Source organism: Neodiprion fabricii, chromosome 5 (assembly GCF_021155785.1).
Source record: "Neodiprion fabricii isolate iyNeoFabr1 chromosome 5, iyNeoFabr1.1, whole genome shotgun sequence".
Classification (NCBI taxonomy): domain Eukaryota; kingdom Metazoa; phylum Arthropoda; class Insecta; order Hymenoptera; family Diprionidae; genus Neodiprion; species Neodiprion fabricii.
Window position 1 is genome coordinate 22121239 of NC_060243.1, and position 25510 is coordinate 22146748.

General features: G+C 42.5%; 3 protein-coding genes and 1 non-coding gene across 6 annotated transcripts; 3 read left to right on the top strand and 1 right to left on the bottom strand.

Annotated features, from left to right (window-relative positions):
- The first annotated feature begins 5314 nt into the window (after window positions 1-5314).
- On the top strand, window positions 5315-14024 carry LOC124184042 (importin-5). Its single transcript, XM_046573376.1, has 14 exons — window positions 5315-5477; window positions 6380-6529; window positions 6991-7217; window positions 7304-7400; window positions 7684-8249; window positions 8584-8692; window positions 8779-9078; window positions 9371-9553; window positions 9637-9763; window positions 9863-10228; window positions 10302-10555; window positions 10691-11211; window positions 11284-11503; window positions 11601-14024. Exons 1-14 carry the CDS (start codon window positions 5343-5345, stop codon window positions 11694-11696), a joined length of 3351 nt encoding a protein of 1116 aa, XP_046429332.1. The 5' UTR covers window positions 5315-5342; the 3' UTR covers window positions 11697-14024.
- On the top strand, window positions 7431-7560 carry LOC124184102. Its single transcript, XR_006871130.1, has one exon. It is a non-coding gene; the product is annotated as a small Cajal body-specific RNA 8 (non-coding RNA).
- Window positions 14025-15335: 1311 nt separating the features above from the next.
- LOC124184043 (zinc transporter ZIP6) lies at window positions 15336-18552 on the top strand. The gene is made up of 8 exons (XM_046573378.1): window positions 15336-15713; window positions 15826-16129; window positions 16451-16684; window positions 17013-17173; window positions 17237-17356; window positions 17434-17725; window positions 17803-17990; window positions 18069-18552. Exons 1-8 carry the CDS (start codon window positions 15540-15542, stop codon window positions 18207-18209), a joined length of 1614 nt encoding a protein of 537 aa, XP_046429334.1. The 5' UTR covers window positions 15336-15539; the 3' UTR covers window positions 18210-18552.
- A 1735-nt stretch (window positions 18553-20287) lies between these two features.
- LOC124184044 (TATA box-binding protein-like 1) lies at window positions 20288-25501 on the bottom strand. 3 transcript variants are annotated; one of them, XM_046573381.1, is made up of 6 exons: window positions 25218-25501; window positions 24646-24787; window positions 24232-24558; window positions 23890-24140; window positions 23687-23781; window positions 20288-23501 (listed from the first exon to the last, which is right to left on the bottom strand). In XM_046573381.1, exons 3-6 carry the CDS (start codon window positions 24544-24546, stop codon window positions 23260-23262), a joined length of 903 nt encoding a protein of 300 aa, XP_046429337.1. In that variant the 5' UTR covers window positions 24547-24558; window positions 24646-24787; window positions 25218-25501; the 3' UTR covers window positions 20288-23259. The 3 variants fall into 3 exon arrangements, with proteins under 3 accessions (XP_046429337.1, XP_046429336.1, XP_046429335.1); XM_046573380.1 differs by having other exon boundaries at window positions 24636-24787; XM_046573379.1 differs by having other exon boundaries at window positions 24683-24787; window positions 25218-25499.
- Between the last annotated feature and the right edge of the window lie 9 nt (window positions 25502-25510).

The window sequence follows — 25510 nt, forward strand, 5'->3', positions numbered from 1 at the left end:
ACTGTCTCATATACGGAGCATCCATTTCGTCTTGTTCAAAATTAGCGCATCCGGGATGTATTACAGTTACTCTGAATTTTTTTCCATCCGAATACTTTTCGAAAAACAATTCTGCTACTCCACCCAACGCAGATACTTCACTTACGACCAGCTAAAACAGCGTTTCGATTCTATGCCTATGAAAATTCAAGATCGAGAGAGCAAATGAAAAGTTGTTGGAATAATTTTGAATATTAGTGTTATGGGATACATCGAGCGCGTGTCGAATAGAATCCCATTTCGGAATGAATAATTCTTCTCCTTTCATATCATAGCTAATCTAGTAATATAGGTAAATAGGATGGTTGGAGGTGTTCGGAAATGGTAGGAGGTGGTCGGCGCTGGCAGAAGGTGATAGGGGGTGGTCGAAAGTGGCCATTGATGGTCGGAGGTGGCAGGGGGAGGTAGGAGGTGTTCGAAAATGGTAGGACATTTCAAAAGTTAAAGTCGACGATGATCCGGTGCATCAATTTTATCGTTACAGATTTTCGTTTCCCACGAGGCATAGAGTATTCAACAACGATAATACAGTCCTTAAAATTCATCATTCATCTCTGTCTGGAAAGCTAATTCGCAAGGCGTGGTATTCTAGATATGTCAAAACTAAGCTAGCGGCACGTGTTTGCATTATTAGAAAAATACCCGTACTCTACATACACTGTTTCTAATCTTTTGCTACATTTGGTTTAATCCCCATGCTTCCACAGCACGAATAGTCGGAAATGTTTTCGATTATCCATAATAAAATAAAAGAAGTAACAAAGCTTAAATTTATTGTTAAAGCTCTAATGAATACATCAAACTGCGGTCGAATTCATTTATTATTTGCACATGACCTCTGTACATTTGATAAATTATTCCTAAATACATTGAAACATACGTATTTATGATGAAATATCATGCGATAGGCTGTGTAAACTATAAACTATAATTTCTATCAAATAGCTGCTTTTATGTCAACAGGGCTTTGAGACTCAGTTAAGTTGGATCTCGATTTTTGCTATCGTATGTAGGACATTGGGTTACAAGAACAAATGCGAATTACGAAGAATTCCGTATTAGAGATAAGGATATTTTAGTTCAAGTATACCTATATACAGAAATCCGTATGTGAATATACTAAAACCTCTGTGTTTATTGTAAAAATCTAGTTTTAAACATGTATACATATGTATATACACATGCATATGTATACATATACATATATACACATACATGTACATAAATAATTGCCAAGAAATTAGAAACACTCACAACTTGTCGCAAATAGAGTAAAACGTAAGGTTAATAATATACAAATTACACAAGCGCACCATAAAACGTGGCAAGGGTAATCCTAGTGCAGTGATTGTATAAACTGAAGAAATATACATTTACATATACATGATATAAATTAATAGACTAGACAAAAGTATTTAGAGAGCTTATCTAATTCCGATCTTGTAACAATAGATCATTAACATAATCAATATACGGTTAAAGCTGTATTAGCTACATTCACAATTGGGGATAATATTTTTTATCCATTTTTATAGTTATTTAATGTCTTGTACAACAATTTTTCAAACTTCACCGCAAAATGCCCAACGAGTTCTCGTAGTGCAAATACGAGTCCAATTACCTTACAGATGGCATTGCATTGATTTTTGCCTTCTCGCGTCGAGTTATAAATACAGAGAAATCTCAACGAGAACTCATTTCTATAAGATTTATTGTAGTGCTATATTCGTAGCTGTACCTGTTATTCTATATTATATACTGTCCTAAATTTTAAACACACAGCAGAACAATGGCTGAAAGTACAATAACAAGAAGAGAGGAGCGATTTGCATCTTAATAAATCTTTTCTTCTTTATACGTAGCACAGCGATGTCACGTCGGAGGATATGTACTAGTGGATCACTAGGTGGGGCACAGAACTGAAACATAATTATGTTGAAAATCTTCAACATCTCTTACAGAAAGTACGTACGTTGCCAGACCTTATACACCAACAATGAACATTCATAGAGGCTATATTCATAAACACTCACAAAAGTAAGCTAATATTTTACCCGCAATTGCTTATTACTGATAACTTGATATGATAATAACCCCTTCCCACCCCTCCCCTCCCCTCACACGACCCACCCCGCCCTACCTACTTCTGCCCCTACTCCTACTCCTACTACGACGACTACTCCTATTCCTACTCCGACTACTCCTACTCCTAATCCCACTCCAACTCCTACTATTCCTACTTCTACTCATATTCCTACTCCGAGTCCTATTCCTACCACTACTCCTACTTCTACTCCTATTTCTACATCTTCCCCTGATCCTACTCCTGATGCTGATTCTACTTCGTCAAATATTGTAAAAATGTTAAACTCACCGAGCACGAATCCTCGTCCTCCACCTCGTCCAGCTCGACCACCGCCAACCACCGCCAACCACCTCGGGTTATACCTGGAATAGTAATAAATATTCTCAGTATAGGAACACATTAAACATATTGTGTAAGGAATGATGTAATTAATTAACTAATCAAATATATAATAAATTTTATTAGCGCATTTATATCTACCGAATTTGTGCTTGCGCGGAGAATGAATTTAAATAATTTAATGTAAACATGACAAGTTTGAAATATTTTAGATGAAATATAATTACAATTGCCATCAAATGTTATAAAAGTGTTTTACTCACCGAGCACAAATCCTCAGCCACCTTCTTCTCCTAGTCTTCCTCGTCCTCCTCCGACCACCTCCAACGACCACCGCTAACCACCTTGGGTTGTACCTCGAATACTAATAAACATTTGCAGTATTAGAACACACCAAAAATATAGTGTAAGGATTAATATTATTTCTTCACTGACACATTTTACCAAGGAGATTGACAAAATTATTAAAAATTATAAAAATAATATCAGCACAATGATAGCTACTGAATTTGGGCTTGGGCGAAAAATCAATTGAAATAATATATTGTAAACATGACAAGTTCAAAAAATTCTAGATAGAATATAATCACAATTGCCATTAAATATTATAAAAATGTTATACTTACCGGGTAGAAATTCTCGTCCTCCTCATCCACCTTGTTCACCTCGTTTTCCTCGTCCTCCGAGAGTCGCGTTTCACCAGGTAGTGGACCTGGAGTGCGGAAATACGGAGCGCTTGTCCTGAAAGTCGCGTTCCACCAGGTAGCGAACCTGGAGCGTAGAAACTACGGAGTGCTTGTCCTGGAACTTGAGGTGCACCGGGTAGTGGACGTTGAGCTCAGAAACCACGGAGCGCTCGTCCCTGAAGTCGAGTTTCACCAGGTAGCGGACCTGGAGCGCCGAAATTATGGAGCGCTAGTCTTAAAAGTCGAGTTTCACCAGGTAGCGAACCTGGAGCGCAGGAACCACGGAGTGCTTGTCCTGAAAGTCGCTTTCCACCAGGTAGCGGACGTGGAGCGTAGAAACTATGTAGCGCTTGTCCTGGAACTTGAGGTGCACCAGGTAGTGGACCGTGAGCTCAGAAACTACGGAGCGCTTGTCCCTGAAGTCGAGTTTCACCAGGTAGCGGACCTGGAGCGCAGGAACCACGGAGTGCTTGTCCTGAAAGTCGCTTTCCACCAGGTAGCGGACGTGGAGCGTAGAAACTATGTAGCGCTTGTCCTGGAACTTGAGGTGCACCAGGTAGTGGACCGTGAGCTCAGAAACTACGGAGCACTTGTCCTGGAACTCGAGGCGCACGAGGAAGCGGACCCGAAGCGCAGGATCCCGGAGGTAGAGAACCCGGCATCCGAAATCTGCGGAGCGCGATTTTCATACGTCCGCTCTACTGCGCGGTTGTTTCCAGACTGAGGAATTCGACTAGCTGATTACTGTAGATCGATGACGTCAAGAGAAAAAAAATTTTAGGAGACGTCACTTTCTGAAAATCCGATCATCCAAACTATGGTTTTGAACTTTAATACCATGTATGATGTATGGTGTATGATGCATGATATGACGAGATTTATCATGATTTTAGTTTACACATTACAGACAAGAAATACGCACGTTATCTTTCCTGCCGATTCAAGCGGCTAGGTCCTTCGATGGTCAGCCGTTGACTAAAGACATATATTCTTCAGTTAACGGGTCTGCTAATAACGCTGTCGTTCTACGATAGCTGGATGATAAAAATTTTTGCTCGTACCCTTCACATGTGTGTTAAAATACACTCGAAGTTTAAAGAAACATCGTTCTTTCTCTCCCTGTCAAAAAAAAAAAATCGCCGACAATCACCTCTTTAGGTCTTGAAATCAGGATACTGCGTTAAATATTGTCTCATATACGGAGCATCCATTTCATCTCGATCAAAATTAGCGCATCCGTGATGTATTACAGTTACTCCGATTTTTTTCCATACGAACACTTTTTGAAACAATTCTGCTTCTCTACCCAACGTAGATACTTCACTCGCGACTAGCTAAATCAGCGTTTCTATTCTACGTCTACGAAAATTCAAGATCGAGAGAGCAAATGAAAAGTTGTTGGAATAATTATGAATATTGATGTTATGGAATATATCGAGCGTGTGTCGTATAGAAACCCATTTCGAAATTAATAACTCCTCTATTTTCATATTATAGCCGTATTATTGTAGATAATAAAGTTTGTCTGCTGGAAAATTATAAAATTTATAGTATGCATCACGTATTAATCGTAATACATATCAATATCTTACATGGACCGTACATACTTGTAGCATACTTTTCGGTCTCTGCATCATTATTACATCTGATCTATTATGATTTATGATCTATGTATACATTCTTCTCTCGAGTACCTATACTTTAATTGAATCACTGTTTTGCTACGAATTTTGGAAGAAATTTATTCTCATTATTAATTCCTTGTATCGCCAACAAGTTGGTAAGTACACACAGGCTAAGTACTGGCTTGGGCTTAAACACCAAATACCATTACGGCAACTGTATATTCTTCAGTCAACGGAACATCTCAGGGAGCGCAAGCGCATGACGATTTTCATTTGTCACACCAAAGCCCATAATAGCAACTGTTTTTATATTCTTCACTCAACGTCCAACACAATCCGATCGTCTTTGTCCTGAGTATGGAAAAGGCCCCCAATGAATTTCAAGAGACCCTAAATTTTGAACTTCATAGCCCATCCAACTAGAATCCCCGAAGTGTCATCTGGAGGAATTCTGGCCATACCAGGGTGATCGGGTAGGTGGCGTTACAGATCGCGTTCTCGGTTAGTTCTCCGCGATGAGCTGGGGAATTTTCCGACGTGGTACTAGCGGCAAGTCGGTGTCGCCGCATGACGATCGACTCGGAGGTGCTTGCGCAGCGATTCATTCGTTCGGCGGTGACAATGGCGGCAGACCTCGAGCAGTTCCAACAGCTTTTAAACACACTCCTAAGCACCGACAACGATGTCCGGACGCAAGCCGAGGTACGTAATGGCGTCCATTATTTCCCCTTTGCGAAGCCGACGTCCCAGTTCGACCGGGACACGTCGTTGCTTTTGAAATACAAGCGATACAACGCAGCTGCAAGCCCGTCGGCAACGTGTTTGTCACGAAAGAAAAGCTAACATGCGGTCGTCTCGCAAGTCCCCGTCGCTCTTTTTTGGCCCCAACGCCGCCGCCTCGGGCACGTCTCGCAACACCCTCGCCGCGTCTACTTATATTTAATGACCCTTCGAGGCCTGACAGGTGGCCCGGTTTTCGCGTAAAGGTCAAAATGGTGGTGCGTGCCGCGCGGCCCGCCAAACCGCTCCTACTCACGGCCATGGCCACGCCGCATGCCGTCCTCCATGCCGCCGTATCCCTTAAGCCCCGATTCCAATTTCCCAATAAGCGCATCATCGGCATTCAAGATCACCGACGCGCAATTTATTGCCCGAGCCACGCGCTTCGCGCGATTTGGCACAGTCACGCACCCTGAGTCTATATATACGTACATGTCGCGAGATACTCGCGCGCCTCGCGCATCCACCTCACTACTCATCGCAATTCCCGAATTCGCCTTCTGTCCACATGATCGGACCGTGTCCCTCGCCCATGACAGACTCACACGATCTTGGTGATACTGCCTATTGATATATGCTATATGTTGCGTGATGGCTTGATAAAAAACTCTTACTCCCTATTCGTATGTGCGTACAGGAACCGCAGAAGGTGCATGGATATGTGTCTGTCAGGAACCATATGTATGCACAACGATATGTGAGAGATAGAAGTCATTTCAATCTTTGATTTTCAACTTGACGTGATGCATAGTTTAAAGACAAGACATGATTTGTTTAGCGCAGGTCAGTTTTTAAGTAACCCCTGTAACCCCTTGTTTTTTTAGGAAGCGTACAACAGCCTGCCAGTGGAGAATAAGGTGACATTCTTGCTCGGCTCGATCTGCAATGCTACACTTGCCGAGGAAATGCGCGCAATGGCTGCAGTCCTACTTCGAAGATTGTTTTCTTCAGAGTTCATGGATTTTTATCCCAAAGTAAGTGAAATATCACTTGGTTTCAATCATCCAAACTATTCAGCAAAGCAAAGCCTCTGACCAACTTTGTCTTGTTGACTAGAAACTAGTTGCCTAATTTTTTCTGCATTGACCATTTGACATTTGCCTAGAATAAGTTTGATAAAAATATCCATGGGCATAAGTGTTGCGTTTGCATCCTCGTTTTAGCTTGCCATGTGGAGTCAGCAGTCATTTTCCATTAATGAGTTTGACAGCGTTACACCCATGGCAGATGAACTTGCTAGTCCAGTCTTTCTCCCATCTGTCGTTTTGACAGCTGGGATAACGAGGCCCTCGTAAGGCGTTTCTGAGAGTTGGCTGCGTGTTTCTCATTGCGTAGTCATAGTTTCGAAACATACACCACCACACGAATATTTCAAATCACTTTGGACCACACATCATGTCGCTGCTACAACAGTCTCAAAAAATTTCTTGTTCAGATTCCACCAGAAGCTCAAATTCAGCTGAAGGAGAGAATCTTACTCTCTGTTCAAACGGAACAAGCTGATACAATCAGACGTAAGGTATGCGAAGTTGCTGCCGAAGTTGCACGAAATCTTATCGATGATGACGGAAACAATCAGTGGCCAGAATTTCTTCAGTTCCTATTCCAGTGTGCCAATGGGCCAGTCCCTGCCCTCAAAGAGAGCGCTCTCCGCATGTTCACGTAAGATTTGTTTTGTTCTAAGTTGAGACGTATTCTGGCACTGAAACAACTGACTATAACTTGAATGTACTATTTTTTTTACTTAGGTCTGTACCTGGTGTTTTCGGAAACCAGCAAGCACATTACTTGGATCTAATAAAGCAGATGTTACAGCAGTCTGTGCTGGATGCAACGAATTACGAAGTGAGTCGCATGTATATAATGCATATATATCGGGAGGAAGATACGTTAGCGGATGTAAAATTGTATCCACTATTCACAATTTCTCCCAAAATTATATCTGCTTTCTGATGACTGTAACTTGTTGAGTGTTAAATTACAGACAGATACGGAGCAAATAAATGATCCATATACAAATACTGATTATTTACAAATGCTTTTCTTACTTTCATTCTATTTTCGTACATGTATATATATTCCGAACCAAACTTTTTTAACATCGCTTATACTCTACGGGGAAATATAGGTGAGATTTCAAGCAGTCCGGGCGATCGGCGCCTTCATCATGCTGCACGAGAAGGAGACAAATATCCAGAAACATTTCTCAGAGCTGCTGCCAGCAGTGGTCCAGGTCATGGCGCAGTCAGTCGAGAAGCAAGATGATGAATTTTTGATCAAGGTTCTTATCGACCTGGCAGAGTCGACACCAAAGTTCCTGCGACCCCAGCTGGAAAACATTATGGAGATGTGCATGAAAATATTCTCCAACGAAGAGATGGGAGACTCCTGGCGCCAGCTAGCGCTTGAAGTCTTGGTTACACTGGCCGAAACCGCGCCAGCCATGGTGCGCAAAGTAGGAGGAAAGTACATCGCCGCTCTGGTGCCGCTCGTTCTCAAGATGATGACTGACCTTGAGGAAGATGAGGAGTGGAGCTTTTCTGATGAGATTATCGAAGAAGACAACGACAGCAATAACGTCGTTGCTGAGAGCGCTTTAGACAGGCTGGCATGTGGCCTTGGCGGCAAGACGATGCTGCCGCAAATTGTACAGAACATTCCAACGATGCTTAGTAACACAGACTGGAAATATAGGTGAGATTTTGTCAATCTTTTTATCTTTGCAATCGATGCACACATCATGTGGAGTCAGCAGCTATGTTCGATTAATGTGTATAGCAGCGTTACACCCATGACAGATAAACCTAGGAGAACGTTATCTTATCCAAGTTCGTCGTTTTGACGACACGGATGTGAAGCTCCTCTTGGGAAGTTTCGATACGCAGACCATGATTCTTTCCGTCATAGCCAGCACTTCGAAACAAACAAAATAACTTGTATTTCAATCGAATAACTTGTACTCGTCATTTTTAAGTATTCAAGCTATGACAAATTTCTTATTTGCAAATCGCTTAATACCGTCTTTCAGACATGCAGCTCTGATGGCCATATCGGCAGTCGGTGAAGGCTGTCATAAGCAGATGGAGGCCATACTGCCGCAGATCATGGATGGGGTTATACAGTATCTCCAGGATCCTGTAAGTAATAAGCAGGAATACTTGGAATTGCGATCTCTTCTATCGGGTAAATGTGCTATTAATTATCTTCTCTGCATTATTCTTAGCATCCGCGCGTCCGTTACGCTGCTTGCAACGCTGTGGGGCAAATGTCAACTGATTTCGCACCAATTGTTGAAAAAAAGTTTCACGACAAAATAATACCTGGCTTGCTAATGGTGCTAGATGATAATGAGAATCCTCGAGTGCAAGCGCATGCCGGCGCGGCGCTAGTCAACTTCAGTGAAGACTGTCCGAAGAACATCATGACTCCTTATCTTGATGTTATCATGGCAAAGCTCGAATCTATACTCACGGCAAAGTTCCAAGAACTGGTCGAAAAAGGCACAAAGCTTGTTTTAGAACAGGTAAGGAAGAGATTCTTCACAATTTTCTTAATCTCGTCGACTGTCAGCAGAGAGCGAGGCCGAAAAAGTACCTCTTTACAATCCACCGATGAGTTCGCTTCAGATTTGATCGGTCACTTATGAAGAGGATATCAATTCTTTTGGTTGCTGTAAGCGGTTCGTTTTCATGCCTTAGAATTCTGCCGCCACGATCAAACGATACAGTGCAATCCTTGTTTTCTTTCGGCTTTGTACACCTTAGTTCAACGTTTAGTTGATTGTCCCTGATCCGAGATACAATTTTTCCTGGTAGGTTGTGACCACGATCGCTTCGGTTGCCGACACGTGCGAGGAACAGTTTGTGGCTTACTACGACCGGCTGATGCCGTGCCTGAAGTACATTATCCAGAATGCAAATCAACAAGAGCATAAAATGCTCAGGGGAAAGACCATTGAGTGCGTCAGCTTGATCGGCCTGGCGGTTGGACCAGAGAAGGTAGCAATTGGTTTAATTTATTTCGATAATGGAATCTGCATTGCTTGGACCTCGCTTAAAAATCTCAAACTTTCACCATCCAGTTTATCACCGACGCTAGCGAAGTAATGGACATGCTGCTGAAGACACATTCAGAAGGTGAACTTCCAGACGATGATCCTCAGACTAGTTACCTCATTTCCGCATGGGCTCGGATTTGTAAAATTCTTGGTAAGTTTATCATGGCTCGTTTACAAGCCTCAAAATTTTTCTCAAACCGTAAATCGTGTTACTGGTGAAGTTTCTGAACTTGTGTCTTCCTTGCACCAGGCAAACAGTTCGAACAATACTTGCCACTGGTGATGGGTCCGGTCCTCCGTACAGCTGCGATGAAGCCAGAGGTAGCCCTCCTGGACAACGAAGACATGGAGGGCGTTGAGGGAGACTTGGACTGGCAATTCGTTTCCCTTGGGGAGCAGCAGAATTTCGGCATAAAGACTGCGGGTCTAGAGGATAAGGCCTCGGCCTGTGAAATGCTTGTTTGTTACGCCCGCGAATTGAAAGATGGTTTCGCCGATTACGCTGAAGAAGTCGTCAGACTAATGGTCCCCATGCTCAAGTTCTACTTTCATGACGGCGTCAGAACCGCGGCAGCGGAAAGCTTGCCGTGCTTGTTGGACTGCGCCAAAATTAAAGGTGTGTTACCTCGGTCAATCTCGATTCGTTCATCGCTGAGGTTTGTTTCAACTCACTTCGCATCTTGTTTCAGGACCTCAATACCTGGAAGGTATGTGGGCGTACATTTGCCCCGAGTTGCTAAAGGCCATAGATACGGAGCCAGAATCTGAGGTTCTGTTAGAGTTGTTATTCTCCTTAGCTAAGTGTATTGAGACTCTGGGCGCCGGGTGCTTGGGTACGCAACAAATGGCTGAACTCCTCAGGATTCTTGACAAATTATTGAACGAGCACTTTGACAGGGCCGTTGCGAGGCTGGAAAAACGCAAAGATGAAGATTACGACGAGGTACGTTTACGAGGTCTCGATTTCGTTGCTTATTTTTTGCATATTAATTATGGTATAAGTTTTTTCAAGAATTCACATCCATTCAAGGTACTGCAGTAATAAATATGTGAAGAGAAATTTGTTTATATTTCATAGATGGTAGAAGAGCAGCTGGCCGATGAGGACAATGAAGACATATACACACTGAGTAAAATCGCTGACATACTACACGCTCTCTTCACAACGCACAAGTCCTCGTTTTTCCCATACTTCGATCAAATTTGTGGTCACTTCGTGAACCTTCTGGCGCCTGAACGTTCATGGCCGGATCATCAGTGGGCCTTGTGCGTTTTCGACGACGTGATAGAGTTCGGCGGATCGGACTGTGCCAAGTATCAAGAGTACTTTCTGCGGCCGATGATACAATATGTCTCCGACAAGTCCGCGGAGGTGAGGCAGGCAGCCGCCTACGGTTGCGGTGTGCTCGGACAGTACGGTGGTGAGGCTTTCGCTCAAGCCTGTGCCGAGGCCTTGCCGAGGCTGATGGAGGTTATCAACGACCCGGAGTCCAGGTCGCCGGAGAACGTCAATCCCACGGAAAACGCGATTTCGGCGGTTACGAAAATACTGAAGTATAACAGCAAGGCGATCAACGTCGACGATATGCTACCTCATTGGTAAGTTTTATAAACAGATGTCCCGGGTTTCGCGATGCGTCACGTCGTCCGTTTTTTTTGTGTCACTACCAGGTTGTCGTGGTTGCCGGTCGTGGAAGATGAGGACGAGGCGCCGCATGTATACGGCTACCTCTGCGACCTTATAGAAAGCAATCACCCCGTGGTTCTCGGACCGAACAATGCAAATTTACCTCGACTAATCAGCTTCTTCGCCGAAGCGCTTTTTAAGGATGCGGTGCCGGCCGAAAATCCCGTAATGGCCAGGATTCTCAGTATCGTTAGACAGATCCAGGTGCGCAAATATTCGTTAATATTTCTTTGTTATCGTAATATTTGTCAGGCAGTAGACAGGTAATGAACCCTGTATTGACGCATCGTATTTTTTTCAGAACAACGAGACAATGTTCCAGGCCTGCATAAGCGCCCTGACGACGGATCAGCAGCAGGCTCTCCATGAAGCACTCAGCGGCCAGCCAGTCAACTAGCCCCACTCCCCGTCCTCTTCTTCCTCCATGTTTCGCACCGCCCGAAGACTCCGTTCAACGAATGGAAGTCCTAGTTCGTAAGCGCTCTATGCAGTAAACGGCAAACTTTAGGTAGATAGATTTTACTTTATCTGGATACCGAAATGCGTTTGCCCCGGGTTATGAGGAATTTGCGCAACCCTGAGGCAAACGCATCGGTCGTTTGTTGTTACACACATCATTGGATGACGAATATTTTGCTGCCATACGAATTTCCCCGTTGATTTGTTCTTGTTACTCTCATCTCACACTGAACATTATTCTGTCTCTTTGCGTTTTTACAAATTTGTACCCCCTCTTAATCGATTGTGCGATGTCGAAACGCGGTCTTGTAGAAAAACTACTATCGCAATCACGTCGAAAATGACACTCGTTCGCATCGGTGACGACGATCGTCTTGCGACGGTGCAAGGGGAAAATAAACGAGCGTTGACGATCGAGGAGAGCCTGTTAGACTGGAGGCCACCGTCGCGGCAAGCATAAGGTGGCGGCACGAGATTGTGATTTAGGTATTTTATATTATTAAATTTAGGTACAATAAATGTTATTTAATGAGATAATGTCGGTAATATTGCACTGGTGAGAAAAAGCTAGACCGGCTTAAGACGCTGATGCTATTTACATGAAACAGCTAGCGCATGTTGACTTTGGAGCACTTGTCTGACTTTTACTTTACTAAATATGTCGTGCCGTATGTAGATACATTTTAACCCTGGATCCGACGCTCCTTATAGATTTCTTTCTGTCTTTCTCACTCTCCTTTTCTCCTCTTTCTCAAGACAGATGAGATCTTGGGAGTGAATTTCGTCGGAGGTCGTGTTGATTTTGGCACCACGAGCGAATTGATGTATGTTTACACATATTATACGAAGGCAAAGGGTGAGTGATGTGTTACGGGGTCTCAGCATACTTCGTTTCAACCTAATTTGAGAAAAATACCTAATAAGAATTGAAAGATGCTTTAGAATAGCGATCCCAAAGCGTAGCTTTTTTATAACTAATTTTATACGTTATCCTGGAAGAAAATAAAGAAAAAAAGAAAATCACTATTTCCCTAATCATGACTAATTGCGTAGTTAACGATACGTGCATTCGGAAGATGCGTGCACAATTTTCATGCAATTGCCAGTGATCGTCCGATCGTTCTTTTGATGATACAGAAAAAAAATCCCACCAACTTCCCAATTTAAATTCACGATTAACTTGGAAGACAATCGCTATAAAATACAGCGGTACGCATTGCGAGTACATACATTTATGTAGATTAATTATAAATTTTACATTTCACCACGCGCAGCATCTCTTAATCGTGTCCAACCCGTCTAATAGACCTCGGGGTATAATCAGACTAAAATTGAATATGCGCGCGGCGAGCGGCTCTCCTTAACTTTGAATGATATGAGCAATGAGTTTTTATTCAAATTGATTTGTAGAGTAAAAGAGACGCACAGCTTGAATGTCGGCAATTGCTCTATCGATTGCGCCACGGAGGTGAAAGACTTTGGAAACGATAAGCGTCTACTAAATACAACAATGTGACATACGTGCGATACGAGCATACAGATTTGTTACAATTCATTTAATCGGCAATCGCATATACATGCATACTATAGTAGGTCTTGATGAAAAGCTTGATGCAAGAAAATAAAAAACGATGAAAAGGAAATAAAATATAGAGAGAATAGAAAATCGACTGTGAGAATTAAGTGTGACTAACTACATCTCGTTCTCGTTGCTATTTATTTAAACTTATTTACTACACTATTATTATTGTTATTATTATTATTATCTACCATAAATCGTAGCTATTATTACACCGTTAGAATTAATGAGTGTATACTCGAAAAATTTCACCACTGACCGCAGGCGTAGTCAATTGATTCCGATAGAGGTTTTTTTTTCTCCCCAAACGATCGAAGGTATGGAGTAATACTAGAAAATCGTCTGTGTTTCTTTTGCTCCTGTGTCGTTTTTAATATTATTAATGATAAAAAAAAATTCTACCATTATTAAGATTCTTCTGTACATATTGAAGGAATGTACATAAATGTTAAGGAACACATTGAGTGACCAATTGCAATATAACGTATTGCAGGTGTTTGGGATCCATCGTGTTTGCCCATGCAGATTTTAGACAACTAGTTGAGTCTTCGAAATATTGTACTGCTCAGGCAACAATGCCGATTCCTTGTTAGATTTGGACAAATATCTTCTATACACGATGTATAATGAAAGTTGGAACCGATCGTTTACGTGCGAGTACATCGTAAATAATAAGAGACAGAGAAAGAAAAAAATGAGTTATTAAGAAACCATGATACCGATGGAAAATTATAAATATAATTATTATATAAGAGATTATTTTATAGTTATTATTCACTGAAATAAATCTCAGCTTTATAAAACCATTGTTCTCATTGACACGAATATACTTTTGTTTAACTATATTGTAATTATGCACATTTTCTTGTGCTGTTAAAATTGTATAACGGCTGAATAGTTTTTCATGAAGGAGTTTGGAAATATTGCGAGATTCAACTATGAGGTGGATCAATTCTATGATTTTCCATTCAATATTATTTACTGTATTCTTGAACCAACTGGCTCGCTAGGTTTTCGTTCATCAAAGTGCGATCAGATTATCTTTATCTTACGGAGTAAATACACCATCGCTGCTGTGTCAATAATAACTCAACGATAAGTGATTCTAAGGGCCTCTGTATTTTTACCTGATTGTAAAGTCCAAGAAGTACTGACTTATCAAACTTATCCTCAAACGCGTACCTATTTTCCATTCCATGACATATAATCATACGACGTAAACAGTCGAATGGTTGATATCTTGTCACTCGTGAAGCTGCTCCGACGAACTCGTCTTTCTCCCTATTCACAAATTCTATTTGTAGCCACATAGTTGAATGCTTGTTAAGTATTACTCCACTGTAATAATCCTCATATAACGCTGTCTGATATTGTAAACAGTAACTATAACAGCTACATCAATAACGAGATTATAATATTGTTTGTCCAGCAACTTCTTCGCAGGCTGGAATCGCATATGGTCTTTGGCTTAGATAGAATAATAAAATCCTTTGATTAAGCAGACGCGGAAAAGTTTCCAGACAGGATTCGATCAAAACAGAACGACGTCTGGTCCACGATTGTCGATGACGAGCGTGGCGGTTGGACCGCTCCGTGTCTCGTCGTCGCTACCGGAAGTGCTTAATTCGAGCTAATCATTGCGAAGACAGTGCAGGCTGCAGTGTGCAAAGCACGTCATGATTTTGGTCCAAACTTTCAAAAAGAGCCCAGACAAAACCTCAGAGTAAAGATATGAGGATAATCATCGTTCACGAAGAACAGGGTGGCAAGCAGAAGAACACAGAAGCCGCGTCCACCGCTTGGTTGGAAGCCCGTCGGGATCATGGTGTAAGTGTGGCAGCACACTTGGAATACGTTGACAGTTTTTTGATAACGGCCAAGTACGATATGTGTCATATGGCAGTGTTTAACGTCCAACTGATCCCCTACTCCGTCGCCGAGTACTGCATGTACATACGTTCATTGTAGATACGATGATACATACGCATAGCAAAAACTGGTCATTACGCATCCGTATACCTGTGTGCGCATACCCCGATGCGGCTTAATATAAGCTTGAACGGGAAGGGTTTTTATACCATTCAATCAAGTAGTGCCGATCCGACGTTTTGTATAATTTGCACCACTGAAGTGAAAAAGATATAAATCGGACGTCGCCACGAGAGGTTCTTTGACAATTATTCACACACATAGATAATTACGATGGCGAAACGGTACGAATTTTGTGGTTGTTGGTTCGTTGTTATGAGTTTCGCGGTCTGCTACACGTGCGGCTCCGGAGACAAGATTATCCCCAATCGGGCACACCGTGATCACCGATTCTTCCTTCAGCAAATTTTTGACAAATACGGAGACAAGGGCATCATCACTTTTGAGGTAGGGCCTTAATTCGCGCGATCACTTTTTGACTTTCGGCACCAGTTCGAATAAATCCAGGATTCTTCTTTTCCTTTTTTTCATGATCATCGGCGTACAATTATTCTTGCAGGGCTTTGAACATCTGCTGGAGAACCTTGGACTCGGGCGGTTGTCATTTGAAAAGAACCACAACGTCTCGGCGCACCGCATAAACGGCTCTTTCCAAGAAATGCACGATGCCCTCCAACTCCACGACCACCGCCACGGCGCCCAAGAGTTTTCCGAGTTTTACGCGGACGATGATGCAAGTTACCAGGATAACGGACACTTTGTCAAAGCCGACGAAGTCTTCGCCAAGGCTGACGATTTCTCGACATCCGAAAGAAACTTCGGACAATCCACGACGAAGTTCGCAAAGAGGAATTTAGCTGAAGGTTGTTATGAATACATAACACGATATCTGTGCAATCTAAGACCTTCGGCGAGACCTTCACGTTTTTACACTGAAGTATAATCAAACGATTACCTACCTATAAGGCCATAGATGACTTAAGTCGGGGGAGATAATCTGCACAGCTGTGCTTTCAGCGATAACGTTGGCAACTTAAGTGTAGCTTATTACAGATGATATAAAATGTCATCAAAATAGCCTCAAGTGCTCCATGAGACTACGTCACCGACATTCTCATTTCTATAACAAGGTGTTGATTCCTAATAACGTACATTTTTAGATTTTCTTCTTTTTCGGATTTCAGAAATATCCGGAGAACGAGTCGAGCAGTATGAGGACAGCCTGTGTCTCTCGCCTCAAGCCCTGCTCCAAACTTTTGGTCTGAGACCAAATCATTCCGTTGCGATTAAACCGCCGCGCTTTTTGCACCTCTGTCCGGCGATCGTTTACCAGCTCGATCGCAGGGCTTGCGATGTCAGAATCAATTCGACGTTGAGCATCAAAGTAGGATTTAGTAAAAGGGTGTCGCGGACCGAGGGTGAGTTCTCGATTAATTCTTCCCAAGTAGCGCTCTCGATACACCAATATTCTCTCTGTGGGATTAACCATTCTTGAAGTCCGGTGTACACGTTGCTCAAAGTCACTTGACCTCACTCGAAGTCAATTAACTCGCTTGAAGTCATGTGAAGCCACATAGAGTCACCTCGAGTCACTTCAAGTTACTTCAAGTTATTTAAAGTTAGTGAAGTCACATGAAGTCAATTGACTTCACGAAGTCTCTTGAGGTCTTGCAGTCAAGAAGTAAAGTGTAGTCAATCGACGTGGTGATTAACGCCTCGATTCTCTCTAATCTCGATAATTGGCAGCCTGGATTCACGCGACTTTGGCCACTGGGGTGATCAGCTCCGTGGGACTTTTGGCCGTTACCATGGTGAAACTGACTCGGCGTCCGTCGTTCCTTCACTTCCTGGTTGCCCTGGCTGTCGGCACGCTCAGCGGGGACGCCCTGCTGCATCTTCTGCCGCATGTGAGTGTAATCGTTGTGAAGTCAGCTGACCTACGAGTAACGTAGACAATTAATAATTTCTAGGCTCTGCTTTCAGAGGATATGGATCACGAGACCGCTGCGCTCAGATGTAGCGCAACTTTCTTAGCTGTTGTACTTTTTTATGCACTGGAAGCCACCCTCTTCCTCGTTAGGTCTCCTAAGGTGAGTTGAATGGCATTGGGTTTCCTGATCGACCTCAGTAACTGTTATACCTATCTATAATACCGATACGTTTCCAGCTTCGGAAGAAGGAGGCTCCCGGCAACGAACACGACGTCTCCTTTGAGCTAGGAGCCTCGTCGGCTGCGAATAAAAGTGTGGAGGAGGCTGGCTCGATGCTGACGCAGCACGGCCACTCCCACGGTCTCCCAGAGGGAAAATCGTCCTCTCTGGTCCTCCTCATTCTCGTCGGCGACGGCCTCCATAACATGGCAGACGGCCTCGCAATCGGTGCCTCCTTCGCCAGCGACCCGGTCGCTGGGCTGGCGACAACAATCGCTGTCTTTTGCCATGAACTGCCCCACGAACTCGGTAACGCTTTCAGAAAATCGCGTATCGCAAGGGCACATGCAGAGTTCACATGTTTATCGTTCTTCGAATTCTTACAGGTGACTTCGCGGTTCTGATAAACACCGGAATGAGCGTGAGACGGGCTCTGATGTATAATCTTCTCTCTTCAGCACTCAGCTTCGTCGGCGCCGCGGTCGGTGTCTGCCTCGGCGAAATTGGGAACGCCAGCCATTGGATATACGCTGTGACCGCTGGCAGCTTCATGTACATCGCTTTGGCCAATTTGGTACGTATCGACTCATCGTATTACGTTTAGGAGGGAATTCTGGTCTTAAATGGTAATAATGTTGCGATTCAATTTCAGGTACCAGAAATGATGTCGTTTGTGAAAACCGACGCGAAGGCACACGGAATTCTTATCCAGCTTTCGGGAATCGCTCTCGGAGGCATGTTGATGTTGCTTATCGCTCTACATGAGGAAAAGCTTATGGGTCTTCTTTCGTAAAACGATTCTACTTCGTCAATTGACAACTATTTTCGTTGGTATGCGTTCGAATAGGATCACGAAAATTATGCTGAATTAGCACCAGCAAAGTCGTCACACAGGAAAACAAAATTACCCGTTATGACTCAGAGTCGCATATTCCATACCAAATCAGAAACCGTATATATACTCAACTATACGTTCGACTCGTGCGTACTAAACTAAATATTAGAATATAAGCTGTATTATATTTCATTCGCTTAGGTTCATCCGACACAAACATGCAGTTGTCAGCACGAACATCGTGTGGATATGGTGTATCCGTGTAAATAAAATTCTATCACGTTCTGAATATTAATTAAATGAATAGAATCACTCATAATAATAATACAATTATAGAACCGATAATATTAATAATCTTGGGTCGTTGAAACGTTTCGAGCTTGTTCGCGGGCCAACTTCGTCAGAATTTCACACGTAATATGTGAGATAACGTGGAGATATCGCGCAAGCTCGAATGTTATATTAATTTTGAGAATTTCCTGTCTCGGATAGAGCTGCAGGATTCGGTCTCTGGACTCGGAAGGAAGGAGGAGAATGATTACTTGTCGATTGTGTGATCAACTCCTGGAAAAGCTTGAACCGTTTGACCGCTTCAACTTGGTTTTCGAGATAGCCTCAGAAATTGTTTCCTCACCCTCATGTGCAAAGGCACGAGTGGAATAAACCCATCATCATAGGCCGTGTAAACGGTTGAGGGTCAAACTTGATCTGTGTGTGTGAAGCACGCACAGATCGATCGCTATGAGAAGATGTCTCGTGATGCGAGATATTTGTTTCCGGAAAGGAAGTATTGAAATAATGAGTAAATGTTTTGTTCCCGTGAGGCGGGACAAGAGACAGGATGTGAAGTTTTGAATTTATTTTTCTTGTGATTTTTGAGAAATTTGTGGTAACTTATGAAGGGATAGCTCTTCCTGATTGACTTTAATAATAATTAGGTTTGCCTACGGCAAGACTAATATATGCTTCATAGCATGGTGGTCAGAAGGATGGTATTTGACAATGCTGGATCGTCGTTGACAAGTCGGTTTTGATATTGATAATGATTCGTTTAGTTAGAACTAAGACAGAATATTATTTCGTGATAGAAAGGTAGTCGGAAGGACTTAGATAATAGTTCGGTTTACCTATGGCTAGACTGAACATTGTTTACGTGATAGCCTGGTCGTCAGAGGGATGGTGTTCGACAATGCGGAGTCGTCGCTGACAGTTGGTTTCGATATTAATAATTATTCGTTTAATTAGTACTAAGACGGAATATTATTTGTGTGATAGCATAGTAGTCAGAAGGACTTGGATAGTAGTTCAGTTTGCGTATGGCAAGACTGAAAGGGAATTCTACGCAAACATACCTTCACCTGTATTAAGACATTCAGTCGCAATGACCGAGACTCTCTACAAGTTCAAGTGCCCTACCTATGGGTCAGAGGATTGTGAGACGATCACTGTATCTGAGCTATGAGGTCAGACGCAATGCTGTTCTTCACTCGGACACGGCTCCCTAGTACCTAAGGACTTTTTATTGGAAACAAGTAAAAATGTTAATACGTTGAATGCCCTCCTTTAATGGGAAGTGGTGTGTGAAGATTCCTGGAAGGACAACTCCACGTCTCCTGATCGTGGGTCCGTCGATATCCGGCTCCTCGTATACGTGGGATGCTCCGTGAATGTAACCACGGATGGGTCCTTGCGTTGAATCGTTCGTAGATCTACCTGGGCGTGTGGCTCAATAGATGATAGATAGCTAGATCCACGTTTGCGCTCGTCTTTTATACTCTTACTGTCTAGTTTCGCCGTTTTCGGGGATAGAGATTGGTCGCGCCCCCTGAAGAAGGGGTACGGTAAATCGTGCGATTTGGTTGAATTACCGGTGTGTGGTGGGGTTATCGAGTGGGTAGTGAGGTTTGGGCTTGTCACCACCAAGCATAATATTTGGGGGCACGCACCGAACTCTAGGTGTCGGTACGCCTGCCAGGCGTCCCGTCACAGTCGTATGCATCCGTATACATGATAGGTACATTATAAATACACAGATATATACTTATGCGTCTTTATTGTTCAATTTTGTACGCAAATAGGGTATTTGATAGACGTATTTTTAACATTATTGATACCATATCACTAATTAAACGCGCGATGACGATGCCGATGTCGACGACGATGACGATAATGACTATAAAGAGTAATCAATTAATTATAGCATACTTCATTTTTTTTTCATTTTTGTCTTTCGTCTTTACGCAAAAAATTTTTTTTTATCTCCGTTTACATTTTATTAATTTATCATTACATCTCACTCAACAGTCTTGTGTACATCTTTTATTTTACCTTTTAACTATTATTTATGTCGTTTTAATTATTATTAATATTATTTTTATTAGAGAGATCTCACCGAATCATCGATTATTACTATTCAATCCACGCTTCTGATAATGCAGTTTTACGTACGGCGGCTCGGTTAATTTCAAAACTCGCTTAAAAATCGTCACATACCTACATAATAAGTTGCTAGGTACAATAATCGTATGTATGTATGTATAACGTTACGCTCAGAGAATCATCAGGTGCCATTTCTCTTCTCTTTACATTACACATTTATATTTAAGATCTACTCTTTATGCTATACCATATTCAGTATATCGATAATAATATTCAATTTTCAGATATAATTGTGTTTTTGTTCCTCCCCGGATCAATTGTCAATGATTTTATTACGATGCTATTTTTTATACATAGTACATATTTTATACACAGGAATCTAATTAATGCACCGCTAAGGCTCGCACATATAACAAAATTGCTTTATTTTCGACGTTCACTGTGTACATATACATACATACATATAATGATACACTCGCGCACGCAAATACATATATATATATGTGTGTATAAATACATATATACCTATATGTGTGTATATATATATATATGCGTGTGCGAGGATGATATTCATTCAAGTAATTACAACTAGCTACAATGACACATGGGCGGAGGGGGGATGATAACGCGATACCCCATTTAAATGTTTCTTATAGCATTATAATATCGTGATACGCGTCGCGGGGTACATTTGAAATTCGGCGCACCCAGTATAACTACTAATATTTATACCTTTTAAATAGTCGGATATGAGATATTGCCCTGGATTACGGCACCGTTTCTTCCCCCCTACTCTGACAATTTTCTCGCATTTTACGGTTAGTGTTTCAGGTCGGGATGAAAGTGAATTGGTGGAGGTCATCCTGGCCTGAATTTCTACCGATTTCAACGAAAGAGATGAAACAAATATAGTTTTAAAAAGTACACGAATTAACAGGGAAGAGAAGTGGTGGCGATATTGCGGAACATACACGGATGGATATAATATTCGTTAAAAGGGAAGAATATTCACTGCGAACGCTATTCTCTCTCTACTGATTCATTTGAAAAAAATTATTTCATAACGAATTAGAGAGGAGAAAAAGATCTAGTTCGCGGGACAGACTCGACAATAATAAACAGTTTCGCACGAGTATTTATGTGTATTTATTAACTGCGTAAATATCGTTAGAGAAATCTCTGTTGACGCCTATGAGGCTGGTTAACCCTTACTAACGGCCAAAGACCGAATATTAGGGTACAATTGTGTATTCATGAAATGTAGACAATGGTTTACTCAGAATGAATTCTCTCTGGGCTAAATCGTTCGAATTAATGTAATAAGGTCGCATTGTGTTTCCGTTTCCGCTTTTTTTTTCTAAACCTCGACGTTGAGATTCTGTTAGACACATAATCAATAAAGGATTATAGCATTTTCCTTAATTGTTTGATAGTTGAATAATCATTTCTCCTGAAATTTTCGACCGTATATCGGGATCTGGAAGATCGTTGGGTTTCGTGTAGGCAAACATGCAAAAATACCTATTTGCGTCGCTGTATGGTTCACCAGGAATTGGCGAAAGACTCACTGAATCCTCCCTCGCTCCCTGACTTTTTCGCTTACTACCTTTCTACCGAATCTTTCTAATATCATGGGTCGTTGAAGAAGTCTGTAATATTTATCGAAGGCTCGATATTATATTAATTTTTGCACGTTTGCAAGTTGTATTTGAGTGATAACTGCGTATGAATCGAGCCGGGCCACGCGGACCTGACACCAGATTTAAATTTTGGTAGTTTTTCTATGCCCGTGAGCCGGTGCAACGACGTATCATTACAAGCAAAGGTAGCGAGTGCCAGTTGGAATTACAATTTTACAAAAGAAACTATAGGCTTCCATACTTTTTGCTAAACAATTGCAATCGACTGATCACTGTTTGTAATTACGAAAAAAAGCGAGGACGTATGGATAATGAGAAAACTTATTCTTATAATGAACAAAATCTTCAGCTGTACAAGTAATGTTCTACACAAAAACAATAACTTTGCCTCCAATTTTGAACATCCATCTTTGGCACGGTAGATTATTACAGGAAACCAAAAAAAAAAAAAAATAAAAACTATAATAATACGCATGGGGGAGCGTCACAAATTTTCTTGGCATTTGCATTGACTGGGCGTCGTAAGACGAAACACCACAGTTTCATTTATGGCCAGCTAAGTCAGCAAGCACCAATGCAGCCCCTTGGATCGTATGATTATCGAGTAAATTGATTGAAAGAACTTAATTCGAATACAACACACTCGACTAGTCATCTGAGCTTTTACCTTGCACTCCTTTACCCTTAAGAATTGCAGGAGCCATGAGTCAAGCATCGCGATATCGTACGCGCATTCCCAACTCTCTTCTCTCCTCTCTGTCTCTATTTCTCTACTTCTCTTTCCCTTCCAAACCACCCACTCTCTTTCTCTTTTTCGTCAGTCACGCATTGGCTCAAAACAACATAAATTATGCACACCACGGTCTTGCCACTTTGCCACGGCTACTGCTCCGCTCTGGCGCGATTGTCCGACACACATTAAAATAGCACATCATATTTGTGTTGTCTCTGAGAAACGCGAGCTAGCACTCTCAGGCGACAAAGGCAGATCAGTTCCAGCTTACGTCGCTGGCGTCGCCTTCGTCATCTGAGCCCATCGCGTCATCATCCGGCACCGGCACTACCTCCGGCGGAAAGGCACCGGTGCAATTGCCTGTCCGCTTGTTTCCCGCCAGGCCCCGCTTCTTGATTTGCAGGGCGAGCTGGTCCTCCGGGGTTCGTTCCTTGCGAAACTCGTAGACTAGTGGAAAGATGTGTTCGATCGCTGCCTGTACTGCCGCTACGCTTGGAGCTGTAATAAGGTGATTGCTGAGATACAAGTAAAAAGTTTTTTAGAATGATAAAGGCAGAGTTACCCATCACGTAACTAATTTTATCAATAGTCCAAGCTTTTTTTGAACATACTATATGTCGAGATATCCCTAAATTGAACGCAACCAATCTTACTGTTACTATTGTTTATACTTAAGTACAAACCAGTCACAGTAACGCTTCCCGTTGAGAATATCTTGAGAGTGGCCTTTGGCTCCTTCAGTTTGTATGTAACTCCAGGATGAATCTCTGGCTCGTAACTGTTGCGGAAAGATTGAAGAAGGTATGCAAATGTTAGGACTATATATACAGAAGATCGGGGATTGTACAAGCTTCTGATTGTGAGCCTCAAATATCGTCAAACTTACTCCGCAATATCCTTGTGCCGGACAGAGAATGATGTGATCTTTATGGCGAATGGCATACAGCAGGTCCCCAGGACATTGACTACCCGGAAGTTGTTGAAGCGGACTTTGAAGTCAAGCTTCTGCAGGGAGCGGGCAAAACGTCGGGCTGCGATCTTTGCTTGGTCCTCGCTTGTTGCTCCTGTGCATGTCACTTTGCCTGATGACCATATTGATGCAGTCGTATAAGGCCGGCGCAGTTTCATGGTTATCATCTGTGTAACAAGTTGGTCAAAAGTTTTTAGAATGTCTTGATCTATCAATAAGAATAATCATAGTAAAATTATTTTCGAGAAGAGCAGCTACCCCATTTTCTCTCCGGTACTCGACGTTTGATCCTTCAAGCGCGATCTTGCGCAGATTAAGGTGGCATCTGACGCTGAAACTGCACACTACGTTGTTTATCACAATGTCTATCTCGGGGGCCTCCATTTCAGCAGCCTCAGTCTCGCGAACTTCCATGTCCCCCTGTATCTCAGGCTGTTCCTGTTCCTCGGCGAGCATAACATCCTTGCTGTCCGGGTGCATTCCTGCCCTTTCCAGACTGCTGACATTGTCGACGTGATTTAGTGCTCCGTTCGTCAGGTGTTTCATGCCATTCTTTTGAATAGCAGTTGCCATAATATCAGCCACCTGAAATGTTGGACAACGAGCATAAGGATCTGGAGCAATGTCCAGGACTCATTGAAATTAACAACATATACACATTCCTCGCAGCACCTATTTTGACCTTGCTTATCAGAGCCACATCTCTCACCTTGGCTCGATCAAGCAGTTACGACCTTTTTTTATTCAATTTCGCATCATGGGGACAGCGCCTGTCGATGGGTAGTCGCTGTGCATAATGTACGGAAAGAATCCGCTGAAATAAAAACAGTAAACTCTGATAATTTACACTCTATCTCGTCGGATTATGGTTAAGCGAAATACAACAAACCGAGTATAACACAGGAAGCAAAGCAGGAGACTTTGTTGGCATTAGTGAAGCTGGGGGGTTAGATTATCAATGCAGCGAGGGTAGGAACTTGAGCCAGGTGAACAGCAACCAGAAAAAATTGATACAGAGCCACAAAGGAAAGTGGATTCTGGATGATTCTGACGAAGACGAAAGAAACGCGTACAACAGATATCGGTTAGGGTACGCAAAAAGTTTAAGGTTGACGGAAAGGAAGGAGAGCCAAAGACGGTTGCGAATTGACCACCCCTGTGAACCGGCAGCTTTTTTTAATTGATTCGAAAATCGAGAACCTCGCCGCAATGCTTGCGTGAGTGTATCTGGTGTATGTACATACCTGCGTATTTGGGGTGAAGAACTCAATAACAAGGATCGAGGGGGCGGAGGCCCGAGATGGGGGATGTCCCACAGGAGCGACGATTACTCTCTTTGCAGTCGGACAAACGAGTTAGCTTTCAGGTTTTATTAGAGGCTTCCGCTTCGGTACTGACAAGTGTGCAAGGGATACAACAAATTCGAGTCAGTAACTATTGCCATTGTTTTCGGCCATGTTCAATTGACTCGCGACACCACTGAATGCGCACAGCCTAGACAGGCCGATAAAATGATGAACAAAACAACCCGTGAATA

Excerpts from the sequence above, each read along its gene's own strand:
- LOC124184043 (XM_046573378.1), top strand. The coding sequence starts at position 15,540 with ATGGCGAAACGGTACGAATTTTGTGGTTGTTGGTTCGTTGTTATGAGT. Across the intron at positions 15,714-15,825 it reads AGGGCATCATCACTTTTGAG|GGCTTTGAACATCTGCTGGA; the intron begins GTAGGGCCTTAA and ends TTATTCTTGCAG. Across the intron at positions 17,726-17,802 it reads TGAACTGCCCCACGAACTCG|GTGACTTCGCGGTTCTGATA; the intron begins GTAACGCTTTCA and ends GAATTCTTACAG.
- LOC124184044 (XM_046573381.1), bottom strand. The coding sequence starts at position 24,546 with ATGGCAACTGCTATTCAAAAGAATGGCATGAAACACCTGACGAACGGA. Across the intron at positions 24,141-24,231 it reads AGTACCGGAGAGAAAATGGG|ATGATAACCATGAAACTGCG; the intron begins GTAGCTGCTCTT and ends CTTGTTACACAG. Across the intron at positions 23,502-23,686 it reads GGGAAGCGTTACTGTGACTG|CTCCAAGCGTAGCGGCAGTA; the intron begins GTTTGTACTTAA and ends ACCTTATTACAG.
- LOC124184042 (XM_046573376.1), top strand. The coding sequence starts at position 5,343 with ATGACGATCGACTCGGAGGTGCTTGCGCAGCGATTCATTCGTTCGGCG. Across the intron at positions 9,554-9,636 it reads TGGCGGTTGGACCAGAGAAG|TTTATCACCGACGCTAGCGA; the intron begins GTAGCAATTGGT and ends TTCACCATCCAG. Across the intron at positions 11,504-11,600 it reads GTATCGTTAGACAGATCCAG|AACAACGAGACAATGTTCCA; the intron begins GTGCGCAAATAT and ends TATTTTTTTCAG.